The sequence below is a fragment of the Salvelinus namaycush genome, chromosome 28 (assembly GCF_016432855.1).
Source record: "Salvelinus namaycush isolate Seneca chromosome 28, SaNama_1.0, whole genome shotgun sequence".
NCBI classification, from domain to species: domain Eukaryota; kingdom Metazoa; phylum Chordata; class Actinopteri; order Salmoniformes; family Salmonidae; genus Salvelinus; species Salvelinus namaycush.
In genome coordinates, this window is record NC_052334.1 from 25,520,591 (window position 1) to 25,544,184 (window position 23,594).

Sequence of the window (23,594 nt, forward strand, 5' to 3'; positions counted from 1 at the left end):
CATTTGGAAAAATTACATTATATTTAACTGGGGGGAAATTACAAATTTTAGCAACTCAGTCAAATGACATTGAGCATTTGGCAGATGTAAAAAAAAATATGCTAAATGTGTGTTTCTTTGTCCTGTGGCTCCCCTCCATAGAGATGGTATAGCCTCCGTTCATTCATAAAAGTCTGGCAGACTATAAAAGGAGGGGCTTGCACACGAGTCTATCAGTTACCAGGTATAAACCTGAAATAGAAGCAACTGAAGAAAAACAATATTTGACGAGCAGGCTGATTATTCTATTAGCTGAGGATATTTTAAGACATGTTTCTTAACTCTGAATTAGATTCAATGTCTCGCTGCAGCACAGAATCTCCTGTCGGGGACACCCTGATGTACGATCAGAAGACGCAAGATTACTCTTTCTCCTGGTCCTCAGCTTCGCCGTCAGAGAGCAGTGCACAGGTATGAATGAATCAAGTGATGATGTCTGTGATGCAATGACGATAATAATATTCACACACAACGATGTCAACGACTATTAATTAAAATGTGGTTGACTTTCATCATTTATCATTGTTAATCAATACTCTATTAACATGAATGTGTGTGAAATCAATAATCGGAAATTATTGATTTATTTATCGAGATTGTCAGCATATGGGTGGGTAAGTGGGGTACATGATTTTACCATATTATTCACATTTGTTATGAATACCTATTTCCTATTCCAAAATCCAAGAGTGAAATATTGAAAATGCAATAACACGCCTGTGGATGAAAATTGTGTGTATTATCATTGTCAAGTCCTCAGACCAAATATGTAGCGTGTCCATGCAGCGGTTCATTGAGAAAATAAATCCATTCCGGAGATTTCACAGCATCTCTGCGTCAGTGTTGACGTCAGTAGCAATGATAAAGTAAAATATTGGTTCGTGGGGTGACTATTTATAGGTGGCTAGATATATTTTAAGAAAACCCATACATAGTTCATACATGCCATGACAATACAGCATAAAGTCAGACATCCCCAATACAAATGGGGTAATTCCCTTATGTCTCTGTCATTAGAATAACATGTGTTTAGAATGACTGACTTGTGCAGTAAAATAATTAAGGAAATTGTGATAAAAATCATTAGTGGTAAATTATTAATAACTGTGATAATATATAACTTTGCAGGAGCTCTGCCCAGACATGGATATACCAGCCACTTCATTTGTTCCAACAGTGACTGCAATTTCCACTACCCCAGATTTGCAGTGGATGGTCCAGCCGACTATTATAACATCTGTCTCCCCATCTCTGGGTAGCAAGCAAGCCAATGAAGTGCAGAGCTCTCACCAGGCAACACCCAAAGTGGGCGGGAGCAGGGGAAAAAACACTGGCAGAAAGGGGAAAATCGAACAGGTTGGTTAGCGCTTTTCAGATTGCAAATAAAATGAAACACATTCACTTGTGTGAACATCTAAAATCAATCTTAATTTCCAACAGTGCAGCAGCATCGCATGCTCCCCAAGAGCAGTGTATTTGGCTGTGTGCCAACCTCAGGCAGTCCATTTATATTCAGGTCACAGTGAGTCTGCAACAACGGTCTATTTTTAGACGCATTGCAGAGAAAGATGCTTTTGCTACTCTAGAAAGGGGAACTGGCAATGGAAGTCTGAGATTAGGAGATTAAATGGCCAGATTATTCAAGGTGCAAGTGTTTTTCTCTGAATCTCACAGCTCTCTCCAGAGGAAGAAGAGAAGAAGAGGGTGAGGAGAGAGAGGAATAAAATGGCTGCAGCCAAGTGTCGCAACAGACGGAGGGAACTCACTGATACACTGCAAGCTGTAAATTAACCCTTGGACATCATGCTAATCACAGTACCGTCATTTTAAACAGTAATCTATAGTTATGATTGTTTACATTTCCTGTGTTCCTCTTTCTTTTTTTTTTCAAAGGAGACTGATCAGCTGGAGGAAGACAAAGCAGCTCTGCAGATTGAGATAGCCAATCTCCTCAAAGAGAAAGAGAGGCTCGAAATTGTCCTCGCTACTCATAGCCCTGTGTGCCAAATTGCAGAAGACCTGGACTCCATCTTCTTGGAGCCCAGTGGGTCTCCCGAGCTGCCCCCCAGCCCAGAGGGGAGTAAGCTCCATGAGGACAGTGCCCAGGAAGCCCCCTCGCTCCAGGACATGGACATTCCCAGTGACCCGTCCACAGCCATCTCTGGGAACTCCAACATCCTACTCTGTGCCAGTGCTGAAGTAAACATCTGCGACCTTGAGCCCTCTTTGGATATGAAGGAGGGGCTCCTGGACAATCTGCTGCCCAGCATGGAGGAGAAAGTCCCTACAGAGACTGCCCGCTCTGTACCAGACATTGACCTGAGCGGTTCCCTTGGGGTTACGGACTGGGAAACCCTGTACAAATCTGTGTCTAACGACCTAGAGCCTCTGAGCACTCCTGTTGTGACCTCGACCCCCACCTGTAGCAGCTACCTGACCATTTTCACATTCTCCTGTCTCGAGCTCGACTCCCTTGGAGAGGGGTTTGACGGTCGCAAAAGTGGAGTGGGCAAGGCTGAATCTGTTGATATCCTCAAGTCTCCAACCCTGTTGGCCTTATAAATGTAAGCAGAGGGAGTTGATTGGTGGATCACTGCAGTTGGTATCCCCAATTGTAATAAGATATCAGAGACTTGCTGTGGTGTCAGCACTTCAGTTTGAGGATTACATCAATGAAATGTGTTACTTGACTAAGCAAGTATAAACTTCTTCCAGATACAATTGATGTAGCTAAAAGCATGGCTATACATTTTACAGATGGGGATGAAGTATGTTCTGGTTAACGCATGCCGAGGAATTCCAAATAATGTTCATATATGTTTGATCTGATAAACTGTGTTGTGGAATTGACTGTATGGTTTTGTGCTTCAATGGGAATAGTATATCAATAGCAATGAATATTGTGTTAAAGTAAACATCCATGTTCAGTACTTACATAGATACCTCAATGTCATCCACTGTGATTTGACCTCATTGTTACAATGTTTAGAGTTTTCCATGAAAACATCCAGTGCTATATCTATCCAGATGTAATTTATGATGATTTATTTTTTTACCTCAGATTGACTTGTTTGTCAAATAAAAAAAGTTAATGAGCATTGATTGCTTATTGATAAATATTAATTCAAAGTGATGTTGGATGCTTTTTTGATTGTAAAACATCACACATACCAGCTAGTGTTGCTCCATCGAGTTTCACAATTAATGCATTTCATAATTAGATAAAACAATACATTCTATGGTCACCTGAATATCTAGAAACAACCGCATTGAATTTGATCTGGATGCTTCCCTTGTTTGTAGTTTCTCTTAATTGTTGTAGAAAATATCTCTCCCTCTCGATCTCTTTCTCTCGCTCGCTATCTCTCTGTGTTTCTGTCTCTGGAAAAGGTGAGAGTATTGGTATTATAAATTATTCAAACAAAAATGGCGTTTATAGGCATTAACGGCAGGTGTAAATTACACACGGAATCCCAATTGAGGTGCGTGGGCAGACGACAGGGTCTGTCCTGCTCTGCACTGGGTCAGTGGAGGGGTTTGTTTTCTGGTTTCTAGGGGAGGGGCGGATAGGACTTCCCCACTTCTTGCTCCCACTTTTAGCTGTGCTTTTTACATCCCAGTTTACGTCTAGTTGGCATAACTAATTTCCGCATTCCCAAATCCTCCCAGATAGGGATCACTATTTAAACGGGCTGATGCAACGGTTTCCACTTTTTAAAATATACTCTCGACCTTCCGCTGACAAGAAGAAAGGACAACTGTTGCACTCGGGATCAAAGTCAGGTAATACATTTTCGTAGTCGAGAAACATTTATTATACTGGGGCGCCACACTTGAGTTGCGAATTGTGTGCAATTCATGAGTTTTTCAGTGGACAATTGTGCACAGTCGTGCAATTGTGCAATCCCGTTCTTTCGTTCTCTTTGGATTGGGCAGCAATAGCCTAATTTAAGCATTTATGGAGATTATAAACGTTCTTCATGAGACAACTTTACACTCAATGGTTTTCTTCTGTTTAGTATGCACGCTTGCAGACCTACACGTTTATTCATCCCAATAAAGTGTTTCTCTGCAACTTAATTTTTCCTGAACGAACAAGTATAATTGGTTTAACGTTTCATCACTGCAAAAGTCAGTTACATAACATGCATGCTATACTGAATAATAACTTCTGCTTTGAAATGAGTCATGACTCAAGTGTATCATTATTAACCGAGGTTCACTTTTCTTGTTGCTGTGTAAACACGGGCTTTCAGGAGTTTTACAAAAACGTGTTGGAATAATGACAATGTATCAATTTAGTAGGTAGCCTACTATTTACAGTGGACGCTGGATCTATTTTTTCTGTAAAATAAAATAGGCTTCTGGTAATGTTCATTTCGCAACTAATTCAGCTCTCTGTTAAAGGTTTCTTTATTTTTTCACTTTCTGTTTTAGTATTGAAACTTTCACTGTTGCATACCCAAATCATTGAGTAAGGAACACATTTGTATCGTTCTTATTCATATAATACATATTTTATTTTAATTAAATGTTCTAATCTGCCTTTATTGGGACAGATTATTGGTATGAATGGTGAGGTTGCAGGTACACAGTCCTCAATTGAAAACATCCAAAGGCGTCTATCAAAGCTAGACGTGAGGAACCACTTTGGACCAGATTGACATGAGACATTGGATTGCTCATAAACCCTGCCTTATTGTTCACCATTCATTCCTTCCTTTCACCGGGAGGGAGAAAACATGTTTCTTTGAATGCAATGTAACCGCGCTTTACAGGACCGGGCATTACATTAAGATATACATTTTGTTCATTTGGCAGATGCACTTATCCAGAGCAACTTAGTCAGGGCATTAACATAAATTACCAAGATGTATTGTTGTCCTTGTATTAGAGACAAATACATCTATTAGATAATTTTCTTAGATATCTGCAATGACTGTAACTGCAGTTAGCCTGCACATAAACTGTGCTATGGATATATTTGTATTGTTAATTAAAATTGTTTGCACATTATGGCTTTGTTTGTAGACACACATTAGTTGTTGCATAAAAAAAAACATTACGGAGACCTGGTTGTTGAAGTATGTGACTACTGCATAGGCTACTAAAGCTGCCACAAAGGTAATTGTCATCATGTAGCATCATAACAGTACTAGTTTTAACAATACCAGAGGAGTTCCACATATTACTTCCAGGTTTTTGGGCTTGGTACTTTTCTTTTGAGGAACTTTAGAACTGAAACTAATTATATGCTATGACAAAATGATGGACATTTGCTTGTATTTTCTTGATTTAAAAATTGGTTTCAGTCCAGTACAACCAAATGTGCACCACATAGCAAAAATTGAATCACGTTCTGCACATAAGGTGAAGCAGGCTAAGCAAAACCTGTCTAAGACATACCAATATCTATTCTGTTAGTTAGCTCTCTCTATCTATCCAGGCAAAAGTTGACACACTTACTCATTCCAGGGTTTTTCTTTATTTTTACTATTTTCTCCGTTGTAGAATAATAGTGAAGACATAACTATGAAATAACACATGGAATCATGTAGTAACCTTCAAAGTAGCCACCCTTTGCCTTGATGACAGCTTTGCACTCTTGGCATTCTCTCAACCAGCTTCATGAGGAATGCTTTTCCAACAGTATTGAAGGAGTTCCCACTTATGCTGAGCACTTGTTGGCTGCTTTACCTTCACTCTGCGGTCCAACTCATCCCAAACCATCTCAATTGGGTTGAGGTCGGGTGATTGTGGAGGCCAGGTCATCTTATGCAGCACTCCATCACTCTCCTTCTTGGTCAAATAGCCCTTACACAACTGTTCTGCCTGCGGCTATGGAACCCTGACCAGTTCACCGGACGTGCTACCTGTCCCAGACCTGCTGTTTTCAACTCTCTAGAGACAGCAGGAGCGGTAGAGATACTCTCAATGATCGGCTATGAAAAGCCAACTGACATTTACCCCTGAGGTTCTGACTTGTTGCACCCTCGACAACTACTGTGATTATTATTTGACCATGCTGGTCATTTATGAACATTTGAACATCTTGGCCATGTTCTGTTATAATCTCTACCCGGCACAGCCAGAAGAGGACTGGCCACCCCTCATAGCCTGGTTCCTCTCTAGGTTTCTTCCTAGGTTTTGGCCTTTCTAGGGAGTTTTTCCTAGCCACCGTGCTTCTACATCTGCATTGCTTGCTGTTTGGGGTTTTAGGCTGGGTTTCTGTACAGCCCTTTGAGATATCAGCTGATGTAAGGGCAAAATAAATAAATTTGATTTGTCCTGTTGAAAAACAAATGATAGTCCCACTAAGCGCAAACCAGATTGGATGGTGCATCACTGCAGAATGCTGTGGTAGCCATCCTGGTTTTAAGTGTGCCTTGATTTCTAAATAAATCACTGACAGTGTCACCAGAAAAGCACCCCCACACCACCTCCTCCATGCTTCACGGGGGGAACCACACATGTGGAGATCATCCGTTCACCTACTCTATCGAAGACACGACGGTTGGAACCAAAAATCAGACCAAAGGACAGATTTCCACCGGTCTAATGTCCATTGCTCGTGTTTCTTGGCCCAAGCAAGTCTTCTTATTGGTGTCCTTTAGTAGTGGTTTCTTGCAGCAATTCGACCATGAAGGCCTGATTCACAGTCTCCTCTGAACAGTTGATGTTGAGATGTCTGTTACTTGAACTCTGTAGGATTTATTTGGGCTGCAATCTAAGGCTGGTAACTAATGAACTTACCCTCTGCAGCAGAGGTAACGCTGAGCCTTTCTTTTCCTGTGGTGGTCCTCATGAGAGCCTGTTTCATCATAGCACTTGATGTTTTTTGTGACTGCACTAGAAGAAACTTTGAAAGTTCTTGACATTTTCCAAATTGACTGACCATGTCTTAAAGTAATGATGGACTATCATTTCTCCTTGCTTATTTGAGCAGTTCATGCTGTAATATGGACTTGGTCTTTTACCAAATAGGGCTATCTTCTGTATACCACCCCGACCTTGTCACAACACAACTGATTGGCTCAAATGCATTAAGGAAAGAAATTCCACAAATGAACTTTTAAAATGGCACAGCTGTTAATTGAAATGCATTCCAGGTAACTAACTACCTCATGAAGCTGGTTGAGAGAATACCAAGAGTGTGCAAAGCTGTCAAGGCAAAGGGTGGGTACTTTGAAGAATCTAAAATATTTTGATTTAACACTTTTGGTTACTACATGATTCCATATGTTATTTCATAGTTTTGATGTCTTCACTATTATTCTACAACATAGAAAATAGTACAAATAAAAACCCTGGAATGAGTAGGTGTGTCCAAACATTTGACTGGTACTGTGTGAGATATATTCTGACAATTACCAGATTTTCATCCGTAAAGCCAAAATGGGTTGTAGCTGTGCAATGGTAATATTTTAGTAAATTATTTACTTAGTTGAACAGAATTTGCTGTAAAAGGAGGGCAAATGGAAGCTGTTGGTAGATTTAATGTTGCACATTAGGGCAGTTAGGTGGAGGGAGGGGGCAGGTAGAAAGGGGTAGCGTATTCTTGAGTGAAACAGGCTACACTTGCATGCAAATACACAAAAACCTCAAATTACTTATCTTGGTACCTTGCCCAGAGTGAGGTTATTGGCTTACTTTGCTTGGGTCCCATTAATTGCAACTCAACGTTGTACGACTAAACGGCATAGGCCCAGGCTGTATAGACATTGAAGGAAACCTTCAGTACTTTCTATTATTTGGGTAGGATCAGAGGTCAGTGTAGGACATTCTGTATCAATGTATCCTGGGTTTGAGTTGGTGTCTGGATTACTGTACACTCTTTTACTCGTTTGAATTTTTATTAGCCGTATGTACGGGATACACATGGTATTCACCATCCAACAAAATGCTTACTTGCTGGTTCCTTCACAACAAGAATAATCAATAAAAAATACAGACAAAGTAAATGGCTCAGTACAACAGAATATACATTTTAGCATAAGTATAATACAGGAAGGCACAATGTTTAGTCCAATATTTACACGTTTTGGGGAAGGGGGGTTGGGAGGCAAGTGTTTAAGTTGTGCAGCATTTAGCAATCATAATAAGAGTTTGGTAGCAGCAGGTGTGTGTGTGTGTTGTGGAGAGTCTGGTAGCAGCAGGTGAGTACATTATGTGCTAGGTTGTGGAGAGTCTGTGCAGGTGGTCAGTCCAGTTAGTTTCTATCTACAAGCCATCAGACTGAACACTGTCTCTGAGCCTGTTGGTATCAGACCTCAAGCTCCGATACCGACTGCCTGATGGTAAGGGAGTGAACGGCTTGTGTGTGGAGTCCTTAATGATGCTGCGGGCCTTCCTCAGGCACCGTTCTGAGTAGATGTCCTGGATGGGTGGGAGCACGGTACCAGTGATGTACTGGGCCAACTTCATCACAAGCTGGAGGGCCTTGCGGTCGTGGATGGAGCAATTTTCCTACCAGGTCGCGTTGCAACCAGTCAGGGCGCTCTCGATGGTGCGGCAGTAGTATATGGAGACGACCCGGGTGGCATGCAAATTTCTTCAGCTGCCTTAGGAAGTAAAGATGCTGTTGCACCCTCTTGGCAAGAGTGGTGGTGTTGTTGGTCAATGTCATGTCCTCAGTGATGTGGACGCGGAGGTACTTAACTGCTGACTCTACTGCAGTCCCGTTCATTTGAGTCAGGTCCTGTTCCCTCTGCTTCCTGAAGTCAACAATCAACTCTTTTGTTTTGCTGATGTTGAGGGAGAGGTTGCAAGTTCACTTACCTCCTCCCTATAGGCTGACTTGATGTTAGTTATCAGGCCTATAATTGTGGTGTCATCAGCAAACTTGATGGAATTAGTGTCATGCAAAGCCATGCAGTCATAGGTGTATAGGAAGTACAGCAGAGGCCCGAGGAAACATCCCTAGGGGGCCCTTTAAGAGTCAGTGTAGAGGAGATGTTGCCAATCCTCAGCCTGTGCTCTGCCCGTCAGGAAGTCCAGGGTCCAGTTGCAGAGGGTGGTGTCCAGACCCAGAGCTTGGTGTTGAGCTTGGAGGGAACAATAGTGTTGAATGCTGTACTGTAGTCAATGAACATTATTCTCACATAGGTGTTCCTGTTGTCCAGATGTGTTATATATATATATATAAAAAACACATATCAAAGTGCTGTACAGAAACCCAGCCTAAAACCCCAGACAGCAAGCAATGCAGGTGTAGAAGCACGGTGTCTAGGAAAAACTCCCTAGAAAAGGCCAAAACCTAGGAAGAAACCTAGAGAGGAACCAGGCTGAGGGGTGGCCAGTCCTCTTCTGGCTGTGCAGGGTGGAGATAACAGAACATGGCCAAGATGTTCATAAATGACCAGCATGGTCAAATAATAATAATCACAGTGAACAGGTCAGGGTTCCATAGCCGCAGACAGAACAGTTGAAACGAGCAGCAGCACGGCCAGGTCGACTGGGGACTACAAGGAGTCATCATGCCATGTAGCCCTATCAGGTCCTCCAAGAAAGAGAGAATTAGAGAGAGCATACTAAAATCCACACAGGACACCGGATAAGACAGGAGAAATACTCCAGATATAACAGAATGACCCTAGCCCCCAACACAAACTACTGCAGCATAAATACTGGAGGCTGAGACAGGAGGGGTCAGGAGACACTGTGGCCCCATCCGATGATACCCCCAGACAGGGCCAAACAGGCAGGATATAACCCCACCCACTTTGCCAAAGCACAGTCCCCACACCATTAAGACACTAACAGCGTACAGACGGTAGGCAATTAAGGTCACAGTTATGAAAACTTAGGACACTAAAGAGGCCTTTCTGACTCTGAAAAACACAAAGATGCCTAGGGTCCCTGCTCATCTGCATGAACGTGCCTTAGGCATACTGCAAGGAGGCATGAGGACTGCAGATGTGCATTGTCCGTACTGTGAGACGCCTAAGACAGCGCTATATGTAGACAGGACGGACAGCTGATCGTCCTTGCAGTGGTAGACCACGTGTAACAAGACCTGCACAGGATCGGTACATCCGAACATCACACCTGCAGGACAGGTACAGGATGGCAACAACTGCCCGAGTTACATCAGAAACACACAATCGCTCCATCAGTGCTCAGACTGTCCACAATAGGCTGAGAGCGGCTGGACTGAGGGCTTGTAGGCCTGTTGTAAGGCAGGTCCTCACCAGACATCACCGGCAACAACGTCGCCTATGGGCACAAACCCACTGTCGCTGGACCAGACAGGACTGGCAAAAAGTGCTCTTCACTGACGAGTCACGGTTTTGTTTCACCAGGGGTGATGGGCGGATTTGCATTTATCGTCGAAGGAATGAGCGTTACACCGAGACCTGTACTCTGGAGCGGGATCGATTTGGAGGTGGAGGGTCCGTCATGGTCTGGGGCGGTGTGTCACAGCATCATCGGACTGAGCTTGTTGTCATTGCAGGCAATTTCAACGCTGTGCGTTACAGGGAAGACATCCTCCTCCCTCATGTGGTACCCTTCCTGCAGGCTCATCCTGACATGACCCTCCAGCATGACAATGCCACCAGCCATACTGCTCGTTCTGTGTGTGATTTCCTGCAAGACTTTAATGTCAGTGTTCTGCCATGGCCAGCGACGAACCCGGATCTCAATCCCATTGAGCACGCCTGGGACCTGTTGGATGGGAGGGTGAGGGCTAGGACCCTTCCCCTCAGAAATGTCTGGGAACTTGCAGGTGCCTTGGTGGAAGACTGGGGTAACATCTCACAGCAAGAACTGGCAAATCTGGTGCAGTCCATGAGGAGATTCATTGCAGTACTTAATGCAGCTGGTGGCCACACCAGATATTGACTTACTTTTGACCCTCCCCTTTGGTCAGGGACACATTATTCCATGTCTGTGGAACTTGTTCAGTTTGTCTCAGTTGTTGAATCTTGTTATGTTCATACAAATATTTACACATGTTAAGTTCTGAAAATAAACGCAGTTGACAGTGAGGACTTATTTTGCTGAGTTTATATACTATACCCTATCTGTCATCCGACCAAATTAATTACTTGCTACTCACCTGGGAATAGAGGCAGATTTCCTTGCAAAACTTAGTGCATTCGGAAAGTATTCAGACTCCTAGACTCTTTCCAAATTTTGTTACGTTTCAGCCTTATTCTAAAACTGATTAAGTAGTTTTTTCCCCTCATCAATCTACACACAATTACCCCATAACAACAAAGCAAAAACAGGTTTAGACATTTGCAAATGTATTGAAAAAAAGGTGACATAAGTATTCAGACCCTTTACTCAGTACTTTGTTGAAGCACCTTTGGCAGCGATTACAGCCTCAAGTCTTCTTTGGTATGACGCTACAAGCTTGGCACACCTGTATTTGGGGAGTTTCTCCCATTCTTCACTGCAGATCCTCAAGCTATGTCAGATTGGATGGGGAGATTCAGGTCTCCAGTCCTGGCTCTGTCTGGGTCACTCTAGGACATTCAGAGACTTGTCCCGAAGCCACTCCTGTGTTGTCTTGGCTGTGTGCTTAGGGTCATTGTCCTGTTGGAAGGTAAACCGTCGCCCCCAGTTTGAGGTCCTGAGCACTCTGGAGCAGGTTTTCATCAAGGATCTCTCTGTACTTTGCTCCGTTCATCTTTCCCTTGATCCTGACTAGTCTTCCAGTCCATGCTGCTGAAAAACATCCCCACCGCATGATGCTGCCACCATGTTTCACCTTAGGGATGTTGCCAGGTTTCCTCCAGATGTGACACTTGGCATTCAGGCCAAATAGTTCAATCATGGTTTCATCAGACCAGAGAATCTTGTTTCTAATGGTCTGAGAGTCTCTGTTAGGTGCCTTTTGGCAAATTCCAAGCGGACTGTCATGTGCCCTTTACTGAGGGAGTGGCTTCCGTCTGAGCACTCTGCCATAAAGGCCTGGTTGGTGGAGTGCTGCAGAGATGGTTGTCCTTCTGGAAGGTTCTCCCATCTCCACAGAGTAACTCTGGAGCTCTGTCAGAGTGATCATCGGGTTCTTGGTCACCTCCCTGACCAAGGCCCTTCTCCCCCGATCGCCCAGTTTGGCCGGGCAGCCAGTTCTAGGGAGTCTGGGTGGTTACAAACTTCCTCCATTTAAGAATGATGGAGGCCACTGTGTTCTTGGGGACCTTCAATGCTGCGGAAATGTGTTGGAACCCTTCCCCAGATCTGTGCCTCGACACTATCATGTCTCGGAGCTCTACGGACAATTCCTTCGACCTCATGGCTTGGTTTTTGCACTGTCAACTCTGGGACCTTGTCATGTCCAGTCAATTGAATTTACCACAGGTGGACTCCAAGTTGTAAACATCTCAAGGATGATCAATGGAAACAGCATGCACCTGAGCTCAATTTCAAATCTCATAGCAAAGGGTCTCAATACCTATGTAAATAAGGTATTTCTGTTTTATATTTGTAATACATTTGCAGAAATGTCTAAATCTGTTTTCGCTTTGGCATTATAGGGTATGTGTTGATTTAATGATTTTTTTAAATGTATTTAATCCATTTTAGATTAAGCCTGTAACGTAACAAAATGTGGAAAAAGTGAAGGTGTCTGAATACTTTCCGAATGCACTGTATATCACTACAGTTATAAACAAAACAGATTTACAGGCAAGACGCTGATGAACAAGTATGACGCCATAGCTCTTGGATAGTGTCAGTTTAGTCAGACAAAATAGGAGAAGGGATAGGGGAAGGGGCTTTATCAGAGGACCAGGGTTGGCCACATTGTCCTGAGATCCTCCAGCCACATTCCACCTCCCTGACATGGAGAAAAGGCTCATATGGAGGAAAACATGGGAAATGGGTGTTTGTTGGCAATGGCAGTCTGTAGCTCTCCGTGGGATAAAGTGGAACGTGTCTGAGTCTACTTTTGTGCAGGGTTGTGTGCCTCTTGGCCTCCTTGGGAATAAAAAAAAACCCACAGATCCTTGCCAAGACCTCTGTAAATGGGAGTATACATACATTCCAGAAAAAAGAGATGAAATAATAAAATGGCCTAATGGGAGACAGCCTCGGCCTCCTGCTCTGCAACAGGCCAACATTTCATTAGAGAAGGCTGCCAGGGAGACCAGGTGCACTTGTGGAAATGACACCTTTAAGCCCTTTAGCAGACTGAAATGAAAGTAAACCAATTATCTGTCAACTACACCAAAACTAGAAGCAGGTTTGAAATGTGAATATTTTGGGTAAAATGTATTCAGATCTTTTACTCTGGTACAGCTGCAAAATGTTGTGAAATATTCAGAACATGGGGACAAGGTGGTGAATTGTACATCTCAATCCACGTCTTTCATTTTCTTAATGCATTTTCCTGCCCTTTTGTCCCTGTTCCTATCAGCTGTGGTCACGGCTGGGTCTTATATGATGCCGGGACCAATCCCAGATCCTCGGATGACAGCCGGCTCATTGCCCAGCCTGGGTCCCCTGGCAGGGATCCCCTACACCACACTGACTGACCAGCTCAAATACGCCAACCTCCGGGAACTGGGGGCCATGCTTTCTCCACTGCACTTCCTGGGCAAGCTAGGGAAGAGGCCCCTAACCATCAAAACAGAGGTGAGAATTAAAGTTTTGCTTTCGTTCTTGAAGATGTTGTGAGAAGTTAATTCAGATCTTTCATGTAATTTTACTGTTTAAGACGTTAGTTTTTTCTAACTTTTCTAACCATCAATGTTTTGTTCCCAGACCTCAGAGGGACTTAAGTATCTACTTAAAGGTCCAATGCAGCTGTTTTTCTCTATCAAATCATTTCTAGATAACAATTAAGTACCTTACTGTGATTAAATAGCCTCTTTTAGCAAAGAGCAACTTATCAAGCAAGAATTTTGCAAGGACATGTCTGTGAGTGGTCTGATTGGGGTGGGGAAAACTCTGATATTTGCGTAGTTTGGAACTATTTTTCTTATTGGTCTATTAACAAATTTACCGCCTGGTGAATACCCCAGGCAGTAGTGATGGGTAACCAATGCCTTTGGGGCTTTCACTCAGTTGTGCCGAAAAACTGTTACTCTGAACTTTTAACACAGTGCACATTAGAGACATCTACTGGTCAGGAATACATATCAGCATGGGTGCTGTTTATATAAACCTGTTTTCCCATTGCCTCTATCAAAATGTCGTGGGGCAATGGATAGGCGTGAGCGTTGGTAAACAAAATTGTTAGAATGTTGGGTTCACATTCTACTTACAGTACCCTTTTTGCCCTGTTTATTTATACATTTTTTTACTGTGCATCCATGGTTAGTGCTAAGTGATTTAACCAAAATGTCGGTTATTTTTCGGGTTTTAAACAACTTAGTGACTGACTTCGGTTCAATTATTTGAATTCCATTTAGTTATTTTTTTCTTCTTTGAACTCCATGTGCACATTGCTCTAGAAATAAATCCAATCCAGTTTGAACTGTACGATGTAGTAAGGAGTTGTAGTTTCCAACAGGCCAATATTCTACATAGTTTAGTGTATTAAACTGTGGTAATGAACAACAATGACCATAATCCATAGCGCATCTACTTGGTCTGTGTATCATTTACGACGGCTATGGAAGAGACAGGAATTCGCAATCGTGAGGAGATCGAGAAGCATCAGCTGCTCTAGGTATCTTTACCTTAAAATGCATGATCAAAGTGATTGATAGTTGGTATTCAGCAGTCATAAAATATGAATTATTTACTTTGAACTACAAAATAGTGATTTTTGTCAGACAGCACAGGCAGCAGCTCTACAGAGATGAGATGATGACTTGCTTAGAATGAAATAATAGTAATCAAATAAAATTCACAACTGAAATATTTTATTGAAGTGAATAAATTATAGTTAGTATGTGATAAGCAGTAATGGGCAATCATGGAACTTATTAATAATTTTATTCTGTTACAGCATTCAACCAAAATAATCGAAACCGAAAACAGTAATTATTTTTAAAATTATTTTATCGAAACACCAGCATCCTGAAGTCGCCTCTTCACTGTTGACGTTGAGACTGGTGTTTTGCGGGTACCATTTAATGAAGCTGCCAGTTGAGGACTTGTGAGGTGTCTGTTTCTCAAACTAGACACTAATGTACTTGTCCTCTTTCTCAGTTGTGCACCGGGGCCTCCCACTCTTCTTTCTATTCTGGTTAGACAGTTTGTGCTGTTCTGTGAAGGGGTGCATGTGTCAGCATATGGTCTCACAAGGGGTCTGAGGATCTCATCTCGGTACCTAATGGCAGTCAGGCTACCTCTGGCGAGCACATGGAGGGCTGTGCGGCCCCACAAAGAAATGCCACCCCACACCATGACTGACCCACCGCCAAACCGGTCATGCTGGAGGATGTTGCAGGCAGCAGAACGTTCTCCACGGCGTCTCCAGACTCTGTCACGTCTGTCACGTGCTCATGTGCTCAGTGTGAACCTGCTTTCATCTGTGAAGAGCACAGGGCGCCAGTGGCGAATTTGCCAATCTTGGTGTTCTCTGGCAAATGCCAAACGTCCTGCACGGTGTTGGGCTGTAAGCACAACCCCCACCTGTGGACGTCGGGCCCTCATACCACCCTCATGGTCTGTTTCTGACCGTTTGAGCAGACACATGCACATTTGTGGCCTGCTGAAGGTCATTTTGCAGGGCTCTGGCAGTGCTCCTCCTTGCACAAAGGCGGAGGTAGCGGTCCTGCTGCTGGGTTGTTGCCCTCCTACGGCCTCCTCCACGTCTCCTGATGTACTGGCCTGTCTCCTGGTAGCGCCTCCATGCTCTGGACACTACGCTGACAGACACAGCAAACCTTCTTGCCACAGCTCGCATTGATGTGCCATCCTGGATGAGCTGCACTACCTGAGCCACTTGTGTGGGTTGTAGACTCCGTCTCATGCTACCACTAGAGTGAAAGCACCGCCAGCATTCAAAAGTGACCATAACATCAGCCAGGAAGCATAGGAACTGAGAAGTGGTCTGTGGTCACCACCTGCAGAATCACTCCTTTATTGGGGGTGTCTTGCTAATTGCCTATAATTTCCACCTTTTGTCTATTCCATTTGCACAACAGCATGTGAAATTTATTGTCAATCAGTGTTGCTTCCTAATTGGATAGTTTGATTTCACAGAAGTGTGATTGACTTGGAGTTACATTGTGTTGTTTAAGTGTTCCCTTTATTTGTTTGAGCAGTGTGTGTGTGTTATATATATATATATACACACGTATTTTTTATTTATTTTTTTACAATGGATCCACAGTCCTTTGTATGATTTTGGATGTTAAATAAAAATCGGAACAGCCTATGCTTATCAAAACACTTGATTTAAGTTAGAAATACAATGTAACCAGTGTTTAAGAAAATAGAAGAAAAAAAGTATATCCTAACAGGGATTCGTTCATGTGCATCAAGGCCACAGACTCAGTTGCTGCTGCTGTACAGGCAGAACCACCTGTCATGGGAGAACTGGAGAAGAATGTTTATATTAACCCTGTAAATAGTGCCGAGCAGAGCTCAATGTTTTGGAAGCCACAGCGGAATCCACTGAGGGAGGGATCAAACTAAGCTTTGTACGTAATTTATTAGGTGGTAACTGCTTGTCAACATTGCTTTGGGATTGAATTAAACTTTTAACTAACTTTTCCAAATTAAAAAACTTTGGAAACATAATTTGATAATAACACCAATAACAACTACAAGAGCTGTTTAATTTACAAACACAGAGAATTCTAAATAGGAACTCGAGATTCAATGGTGTGCTACAATTTCAGAATAGATTCTTCTACCTAATGGCACTATGCCCTGAGCTACAGTAGCTTTCCACCTGCTAAGGTGAAATGTCTAGATAAAAACAAAAAGCTGCCAGCAGTGATCGGCTCTCTGTTACGACACCTGTCAGATGCTAGTGTGACCACCAATGCGTCCAATGTCATCATCACGTGATATTGTTACTTTGATACAAGCATCGATATGTTGTCGACTCAGTAGTGCTATCAACCACCACTACCAGGCAGGCAAAAACTCAAACCCATCAAAGCAGGCTGAAATGGATTTTCAAACAGCTCTTATACTTAAAAAATGCATTTTCAGAATATTATTCCAACCTCGTAGTGTGGAAATGCATACCAGTGGTTGTTAGTGCTGTTTATGATGAGGGAAGACACCATTTATTTTTTTAATGAGCATGGCCTAATTTCTATTACAGAATATTGGATGACTGTCGTTCATATTCCGTTCACCCAGTTCAGGCTACTACATGATAGTCAAATGTTCCCTATAGCCATCAGGAGTTTGCTAAAACTTAGCATATGAATGGAAGTTTACAATGTAGGTGCATACAGGTTGAGAGAAATTTGAGGTGACAGTGACACATGGACAGTGACACATTCAATACTGCCTTGCACACTCTTGCCTGCATCTAGCTTATCTAGGGTGTAATTAGTCCAACAGTTCCAAACAAGAGTTTCTATTGGACAAATTCAGGTATTTTTATCCCCGTTTGCTTCCGTTTTAAGAAATGTTTTTCAACAGAATTGGAGTGAATACACCCCATATCATGCGTAAACACCATGTTGTATTCCTTCTCGCCTCTATGCACTCTTCTCACCTTTTTCCCTTCCTTTGTGGACTTCAATGCACAACAAATCAGCTGTATGTGACCAGGCTAAAAAAACTCCTACAATCATGCAGTAACATTAATGTTTAGGCAGTTACACCAACGGGCCCTGGTGGCAATAAATTAATAAAACCAAAAGCTTACCTTGGACGAGTTTGTAACGATTTCCTCCTCTTCAGACGAGGAGTATGAAGGATCGGACCAATACAGTGTGGTAAGTGTCCATGATAGTTTTAATAAAACTGAACACGACACAATACAAAAATAAAAGTGAATGATAACAAAAACCAAAACAGTCCTGAAACGTGAAACAAACACTAACACAGGAAACAATCACCCACAATGGAAAACAGGATACCTAAATATGGCTCCCAATCAGAGACAACGATGAACAGCTGCCTCTGATTGGGAACCACACCAGGCCAAACACATAGAACAACCTAGAAAAAATAACATAGACTGCCCACCCTAACTCACGCCCTGACCAAACTAAAATAGAGACACAAAAAAGGAACTAAGGTCAGGACGTGACAGAGTTTCAATGTTGTTGGATAGTCATAGCCAGCTAACGTTAGCTAACATAGCATCCCTCTGTTTGAGCCGGGTGTTTGAGTAGGCTAAACTAGCCAGCTGCATTTGCTAGCTAAGTAAGTGATATGAGAATTAAGTTCTCCTGTTCATTAACCAATTCAATTTAATTACTCAGTCTGCGCTATCAGGATTTTTATGATACTGATAGAAATAAAACAGACAGAGGCCCAGTCTACAATAGTTAAACGTTTATTCACGGAACGTTCTAAAATCAGGAATACAAAACAATTCATTTTATACTGACTTCTCACGCCCACACATTCACACAACCATACGCACACACACACACACACACACACACACACAGACGCACACACATGTCCTGCTACCCAGCCGCCAGAGATTAGTGACCTTGTCCCTGAGACATACTCCCAGTTCTTCTCCCAAATCTCTAGTCAGGTCGGCACCAAGCTCAGACAGTCTGTGTTTATAATACCATAAAGACATATTGTCTTTACCCTAATTCTGACTAGGACTACACATTTATTGATTATGATGTTATACATTCTAATCACTTCCATACAATTATATGTTTCAGGGCGGAATATTCGAATCATTCAATTAACCGATAATTCTCAACTAACAGTAAGTGAACAAGAAAGTGAAAAATGACACTCCTCTCTTCTTTCATTTTTGAAAATATTAATTTGTTAAACTGTTCAACTATTGTCTTTCTCTCTCTTTGAGTCAATTACTCACCACATTTTATGCACTGCAGTGCTAGCTAGCTGTATCTTATGCTTTCAGTACTAGATTATCTGATCCTTTGATTGGTTGGACAACATGTGAGTTCATGCTGCAAGAGCTCTGATAGGTTGGAGGACGTCCTCTGGAAGTTGTCATAATTACTGTTTAAATCTATGGAAGGGGGTGAGAACCAAGAGCCTCCTAGGTTTTGTATTTGAAGTCAATATACCAAGAGGAGGAGGGAAGCTAGCTGTCCTCCGGCTACACCATGGTGCTACCCCACAGAGTGCTGTTGAGGCTACTGTAGACCTTCATTGCAAAACAGTGTGTTTTAATCAATTATTTGGTGAAATGTGAATCTATTTAGTATAGTTTTGTCTAAATGTTTTACATTTATTTTTATGAAGTTCACTGAGGAGGATGGTCCTCCCCTTCCTCCTCTGAGGAGCCTCCGCTGACATGTATGCATACAGTACCAGTCAAATGTTTGGACACACCTACTCATTCCAGGGTTTTTCTTTATTTTTATTATTTTCTACATTGTAGAATAATAGTGAAGACATCAAAACTATGAAATAACACATATGGAATCATGTAGTAACCAAAAAAGTTTTCAACAAATCAAAATATATATGAGATTCTTCAAAGTAGCCACCCATTGCCTTGATCACAGCTTTGCACACTCTTGGCATTCTCTCAACCAGCTTCATGAGGTAGTCACTTGGAATGCATTTCAAATTCAAGTGAATTTGTGGAATATCTTACCTTAATACATTTCAACCAATCATTTGTGTTGTGACAAGGTAGGGGTGTTAGCCCTATTTGGTAAAAGACCAAGTCCATATTATGGCTAGAACAGCTCAAATAAGAAAAGACATTAAGGTCAGTCAATCCGTAAAATTTCAAGAACTTTCAAAATTTCTTCTAGTGCAGTCGCAAAAACCATCAAGCGCTATGATGAAATTGGCTCTCATGAGGACCACCACATGAAAGGAAGATCCAGAGTTACCTCTGCTGCAGAGGATAAGTTCATTGGTTACCAGACTCAGAATTTGGCAGTTAACTGCACCTCAGATTGCAGCCCAAATAAATGCTTCAGAGTTCAAGTAACACACTTCTCAACATGAACTGTTCAGAGGAGACTGCGCGAATCAGACCTTCATGGTCGAATTGCTGCAAAGAAACCACTACTAAAGAACACCAATAATAAGAGGCTTGCTTGGGCCAAGAATCACGAGCAATGGACATTAGACCAGTGGAAATCTGACCTTTGGTCTGATCAGTCCAAATTTGAGATTTTTGGTTACAACTGCCGTGTATGTGTGGTTACAAGCGTGAAGGAGGAGGTGTGGGGGTGCTTTGCTGGTGACACTGTCAGTGATTTATTTAGAATTCAAGGCACACTTAACCAGCATGGCTACCACAGCATTCAGCAGCGATACACCAGCCCATCTGGTTTGCACTTAGTCCCACTCATTTGTTTTTCAACAGGACAATGACCCAACACACCTCCAGACTGTGTAAGGGCTATTTGACCAAGAAGGAGAGTGATGGAGTGCTGCATCAGATGACCTGGCCTCCACAATCACCCGACCTCAACCAAATTGAGATTGTTTGGGATGAGTTGGACCGCAGAGTGAAGGAAAAGCAGCCAACAAGTGCTCAGCATATGTGGGAACTCCTTCAAGATTGGAAAAGCATTCCTCAGGAAGCTGGTTGAGAGAATGCCAAGGGTGTCCAAAGCTGTCGTCAAGGCAAAGGGTGGATACTTTGAAGAATCTCACATCTATTTTGATTTGTTTTAGACTTGTTTGCTTACTACATGATTCCATGTGTTATTTCATAGTTTTGATTTCTTTACTATTATTCTACAATGTTTGGGTGTGTGTCACAGAATATCATGTTTTTGATTGCAATGGGCCTTTAATGTTGACCAATAGCATCACCTATTGGACAGAACTATCATTAAAACAAGTAACCCACTTTTAGATTGTTTCCTGCAGTTGAAACATAATTGCGGGGTCCATTTTCCACCTTGTTCAGTTTTAAAATATGTTTGCATTTCCCTTTAATGTAGATTGATGAGGAAGAAGACAGGAGGAAACGAAGGAGAGAGAAAAACAAAGTAGCAGCAGCACGCTGTAGAAACAAAAAAAAGGAGAGGACAGACTATCTACAAAGGGTGAGGTTTTCTTTAATGAAATGTGAAATAATTCTCCAGTTTTCTAGGAATAAGTAATGATCTTCCTGCCCCCTCTGTCTCAGGAATCGGAGAGACTAGAGGTGATGAACTTTGAACTCAAAGCTCAGGTTGAGGAGCTGAAGCATGAGCGGCAGCAGCTGATCATCATGTTGAATCACCACCGCCCAACGTGCATAGTCAGGACGGACAGCGTCAAGACCCCTGAGAGTGAAGCCAACCCCCTGCTGGAGCAACTGGAGGGCTAGTGATGTCTCAGGACTCAGAGCTGAAGAGCAGGGTGTTGTTACAGTTTACAGTGAAGCCCCACTCCGGCCAACTAGCAGCACTTCGGTATCTCTGGGTTCCTGGCTTAGAGGCAAACCAGCTAAGCACACCTGCCTGGAGCCAGAGAGCCTTAAAACACAAACGTGACCCAATGTGATTGGACTTTGTGCTGGCACATTTATTTTGATGTTTTGTTATTGTTTCCATTCAGGTCCCCATAGCCTCATCCACTATCACTGTAAATAAATAAATACATACATGGCTAAATGCAGCTTGGTGAGAAATACTCCCACTCCTGGGCAACGTGACAGATCTCTCAGGCCCCTAGGCACAGTCAGAACTTGTCCTATGTTTGTTTTTACTTATGTGTACTGGTTATGAACTAGTAGGGTGTTTAAATATAATTTTTTTCTCTATTACAGTATGTCCTGATGGCAGACCGGTTGAAACGTCTTATTTTTGTTGGCGCAGGCGTCATATATGCACATAGCCTATGTATGGACTGTTTACATTGTAGTTGGTCTGCTATTACTTCCAAATATGGTTCTTATTTTTAAACTTACTGTATATTATATCATATACATATAAGCTATCACAAAAGGTGATACATTTTGTATTTCTGTTAAATAAATAGTTTATTTTCTCCTTGGCTTTTGTTATGGTTTAGAACAGTGAACGTCTATTCAAATGGTAATTTAATCCGTGATATGAATAATGCCATTACACAAATCCTAATTGTAAACGATATCATACCCTGGCACCACTACAAAATTACTATAAGTCCATGTAAATACAGCTGATGATTTGTCTATAAAGTTATTTAAATCAGCTGCTTGATTTGATCACTCTTCTCATTCATTTGTTTACAGGGTAAATTTTGTGTGACACTGCCATCTGATGGCAGATATTCATATAGGCGCAGAGGTTTTGGCATGGGAGGCTATATGGACCATAGAGTAGATGTTAAAACCAGGTATGGATATGCCTGGTGCCCAAATTGATTACCTATTATTAAAATATATATATATATATTCACCTTTATTTAACGAGGTAGGCTAAATGATAACAAGTTCTCATTTACAACTGCGACCTGGCCAAGATAAAGCAAAGCAGTGCGAAACAAACAACAACACAGAGTTACACATGGAATAAACAAAACATAGTCAATAACACAACAGAAAGAAAGTCTATATACAGTGTGTGCAAATGAGGTAAGATAAGGGAGGTAAGGCAATAAATAGGCCATAGTGGCGAAATAATTACAATGTAGCAATTAAACACTGGAGTGACAGACGTGCAGAAGATGAATGTGCAAGTAGAGATACTGGGCTGCAAAGAAGCACAAAAAAAACCAGTATGGGGATGAGGTTGTTGGATGGGCTATGTACATGTGCAGTGATCTGTGAGCTGCTCTGACAGCTGGTGCTTAAAGTTAGTGAGGGAGATATGAGTCTCCAGCTTCAGTGATTTTTGCAATTCGTTCCAGTCATTGGCAGCAGAGAACTGGAAGGAAAGGCGGCCAAAGGCTTTGGGGTGACCAGTGAAATATACCTGCTGGAGCGTGTGCTACGGGTGGGTGCTGCTGTGGTGACCAGTGAGCTGAGATAAGGCGGGGCTTTACCTAGCAAAGACTTATAGATGACCTGGAGCCAGTGGGTTTGGCGATGAATATGAAGCGAGGGCCAGCCAACGAGAGCATACAGGTCGCAGTGGTGGGTAGTATATGGAGCTTTGATAGACTGCATCCAATTTGCTGAGTAGAGTGTTGGAGGCTATTTTGTAAATGACATCGCCGAAGTCAAGGATCGGTAGGATAGTCAGTTTAACAAGGGTATGTTTGGCAGCATGAGTGAAGGATGCTTTGTTGCGAAATAGGAAGCCAATTCTAGATTTAATTTTGGATTGGAGATGTGAGTCTGGAAGGAGAGAGTTTACAGTCTAACCAGACACCTAGGTATTTGTAGATGTCCACATATTCTAAGTCAGAACCGTCCAGAGTAGTGATGCTGGGCGGGCGAGCAGGTGCTGGGAGCGATCGGTTGAAGAGCATGCATTTAGTTTTTACTTGCATTTAAGAGCAGTTGGAGGCCACGGAAGGAGAGTTGTATGGCATTGAAGCTCGTCTGGAGGTTAGTTAACACAGTGTCCAACGAAGGGCCAGAAGTATACAGAATGGTATCGTCTGCGTAGAGGTGGATCAGAGAATCACCAGCAGCA

General features: G+C 42.4%; 2 protein-coding genes across 2 annotated transcripts; both read left to right on the forward strand.

Moving 5' to 3' along the window:
- Window positions 1–259: 259 nt before the first annotated feature.
- LOC120023674 (proto-oncogene c-Fos-like) lies at window positions 260–3,168 on the forward strand. Its single transcript, XM_038967727.1, has 4 exons — window positions 260–450; window positions 1,168–1,395; window positions 1,714–1,821; window positions 1,933–3,168. The coding sequence occupies exons 1-4, from the start codon at window positions 310–312 to the stop codon at window positions 2,599–2,601; spliced, it is 1,146 nt and encodes a 381-aa protein (XP_038823655.1). The 5' UTR covers window positions 260–309; the 3' UTR covers window positions 2,602–3,168.
- Window positions 3,169–3,734: 566 nt separating this feature from the next.
- On the forward strand, window positions 3,735–21,358 carry LOC120023161 (jun dimerization protein 2-like). The gene is made up of 4 exons (XM_038967172.1): window positions 3,735–3,822; window positions 13,406–13,623; window positions 20,988–21,092; window positions 21,176–21,358. Exons 1-4 carry the CDS (start codon window positions 3,735–3,737, stop codon window positions 21,356–21,358), a joined length of 594 nt encoding a protein of 197 aa, XP_038823100.1.
- The last annotated feature ends 2,236 nt before the right edge of the window (window positions 21,359–23,594 follow it).

Coding starts and splice junctions, on each gene's coding strand:
- LOC120023674 (XM_038967727.1), top strand. CDS start 310: ATGTTTCTTAACTCTGAATTAGATTCAATGTCTCGCTGCAGCACAGAA. Junction 1,396..1,713: donor GAAAGGGGAAAATCGAACAG/GTTGGTTAGCGC, acceptor TGAATCTCACAG/CTCTCTCCAGAGGAAGAAGA. Junction 1,822..1,932: donor TCACTGATACACTGCAAGCT/GTAAATTAACCC, acceptor TTTTTTTCAAAG/GAGACTGATCAGCTGGAGGA.
- LOC120023161 (XM_038967172.1), top strand. CDS start 3,735: ATGCAACGGTTTCCACTTTTTAAAATATACTCTCGACCTTCCGCTGAC. Junction 3,823..13,405: donor GCACTCGGGATCAAAGTCAG/GTAATACATTTT, acceptor TGTTCCTATCAG/CTGTGGTCACGGCTGGGTCT. Junction 21,093..21,175: donor GGACAGACTATCTACAAAGG/GTGAGGTTTTCT, acceptor CCTCTGTCTCAG/GAATCGGAGAGACTAGAGGT.